The 2536-nt window shown below is 31.9% G+C and overlaps 1 protein-coding gene across 1 annotated transcript; it reads left to right on the forward strand.

The window, feature by feature from the left end:
* The first annotated feature begins 417 nt into the window (after positions 1 to 417).
* LOC145036069 (uncharacterized) lies at positions 418 to 2178 on the forward strand. The gene is made up of 3 exons (XM_078984549.1): positions 418 to 979; positions 1059 to 1531; positions 1603 to 2178. The coding sequence occupies exons 1-3, from the start codon at positions 418 to 420 to the stop codon at positions 2176 to 2178; spliced, it is 1611 nt and encodes a 536-aa protein (XP_078840675.1).
* Positions 2179 to 2536: the final 358 nt, after the last annotated feature.

Raw genomic sequence — 2536 nt, forward strand, 5'->3', positions numbered from 1 at the left:
TTTTGTTTATGTTGTTATTTATTTAAACCTGAGATAAAAAACCAAGGTGGTTCAGATCATTTTGTAAAAAATGGATTTAATACTTGGAATAAACGATTGAGTCTAGAACATCACAATAATGGAGCTCCACATAATATGGCAATCCTAAAGTGTCAAAATTTGATGAACCAAAGACAATCCATAGCTACTTCTTTTGATAAGCAAAGTGACTTGGTTAGGACCAACCAACGTATTAGATTGAATGCTTCTATTGATTGCGTTAGATTCTTATTGCGACAAGGCTTACCTTTTTGAGGTCATGATGAAAGTGAAGACTCGATTAATAGAGGTAACTTTCTTGAACTTCTTCAGTTCTATGCTGATCGAAATGATAAAGTAGGTAGTGTTGTATTAAAGAATGCTCCAAAGAATTCACAAATGACAAGTAGTTCAATTCAAAAGGATATTGTACATGCTGCGGCAAAGGAAACTACTAAGGTTATTGTGAAAGATATCGGAAGTGAATTCTTTGGAATTTTAGTAGACGAATCACGTGATGTGTCTTGTAAAGAGCAAATGGCATTGGTTTTACGGTTAGTGAATAGTCAAGGGGTTGTTGTGGAGAGATTTATTGGCATAAAACATGTCAGTGACACTTCGGCTTTGTCATTAAAGACAACTATTTATTCATTTCTGACAGAATGTGGATTGAGTCCATATAAGATTCGAGGACAAGGTTATCATGGAGCTAGTAACATGAGTGATGCATTTAATGGCTTGAAGACTTTGATTTTGAATGAAGTGAAATCTGCACATTTTATTCATTGTTTTGCTCACCAGTTACAATTAACACTTGTGTTTGTTGCAAAGAATCACCCAGACATTAATGACTTTTTTGACTTGATTTCTCGTTTGTTAAACATGATTGGTTCTTCTTATAAACATCGAGACAAATTAAGAGAGACACAAGCAACAAAAGTGGTAAAAGCATTGGCTACAGGTTTCTTTTATTTTGTCTTATTTTTATTTTATATTGATTTATACTTTTTGTTGCTACTTTTTTTTTTTGTTAATTTTAGGTGACATTCAAAGTGGTACGGGTTTGAATCAAGAAGTTGGTATCAAACGACCTTGTGATACTCGTTGGGGTTCTCATTTTGGTTCACTCTTAAATATCAAGAGAGTGTATTCTTCAATTTGTGAAGTACTTGAAGACGTTAAAGTTAATAGCAATTGTCAAGATCATAGAGCAGAAGCACGTCGTCTCCTAAAGTTTTTACAAACTTTTGATTTTATTTTTTGCTTACACTTGATGATTGATATCTTAGGGGTCACAAATGATTTGAACACCACGCTGCAAAAAAGGGACCAGGATATTGTAAATGCAATGCATCAAGTGAGATCCTCTAAGGACAGGCTTAATCATATGCGGGAGGAAGGATGGGAATCATTTTTAAAAGATGTTACTTTGTTTTGTGAAAAATTTGATATTGAAATATTGAATATGGAAGATCCATATTATAGTGGAACAAGTCGTCGAAAAGTTTCACAGGTTAGGAACTACAACTTTTTTTTTCAAGTTTCTTAACTAATCATTAACACATTCTTGTATTTAACTCGTAGATTAACTACTTGCACCACTACAAAGTTGATGTATTTATTGCGGTCATCGATATGCAATCCCAAGAGCTCAACAATCGATTTAATGAAATAAACACGTCATTACTTGTTTCCATGGCTTCTTTGTGTCCAAGTAATTCTTTTCAAGCTTTTAATGTAGAGGAGTTACTCAAGATGGCTACGTTTTATTCTAATGAGTTCCTAGAACATGACCTTGGAGCACTTAGAGCAAGTCTTCAAAATTATATTCTGGATGTACGAGGTGATGAAAGGTTTAAAAACTTGAAGGGAATTGGAAACTTGGCAAAGATGATGGTTGAAACAAACAAGCATACAATATATCCAATGATATATCTTCTACTAAAATTAGCATTAACATTGCCAGTTGCAACATCCACTGTGGAACGTGCATTTTCCGGAATGAAGTTGATAAAGAACAATTTGCATAATAAGATGAGTGATCAGTTTATGAATGACTGTCTAGTATCATATATTGAGAAAGATGTGTTAGATAGTATTAGCAACGACATAATCATAGATTTTTTTAGAAAAATGTCAACTCGTCGTGAACAATATTAAGACATTTTTGGTGATTTTTTTTAAAATTATTTTGATCTTTGGTATTAAACTTAATGAATAATTAGTCAAGACATTATTATTGACAAACCGACCCGATAACCAAGTTTTTAGACCTGTTTGATTTATAATTTCATTTTAATCGGACACACGTGGATTTGAATCCTGGATTCGCCACTACTTTAATGCTATATATATATATATATATATATATATATATATATATATATATATATATATATATATATATATATATAAGTTCAATTGAGAAAATAAAAAAGATTGAGAATGGGGGAATTATTCTCAGCCAATCATTTAATTAGCATATTAGCATAAAATACACTGTGACAAATTTGTAAAT

This window comes from Lactuca saligna, chromosome 3 (genome assembly GCF_052625555.1).
Source record: "Lactuca saligna cultivar CGN05327 chromosome 3, ASM5262555v1, whole genome shotgun sequence".
NCBI classification, from domain to species: Eukaryota; Viridiplantae; Streptophyta; class Magnoliopsida; order Asterales; family Asteraceae; genus Lactuca; species Lactuca saligna.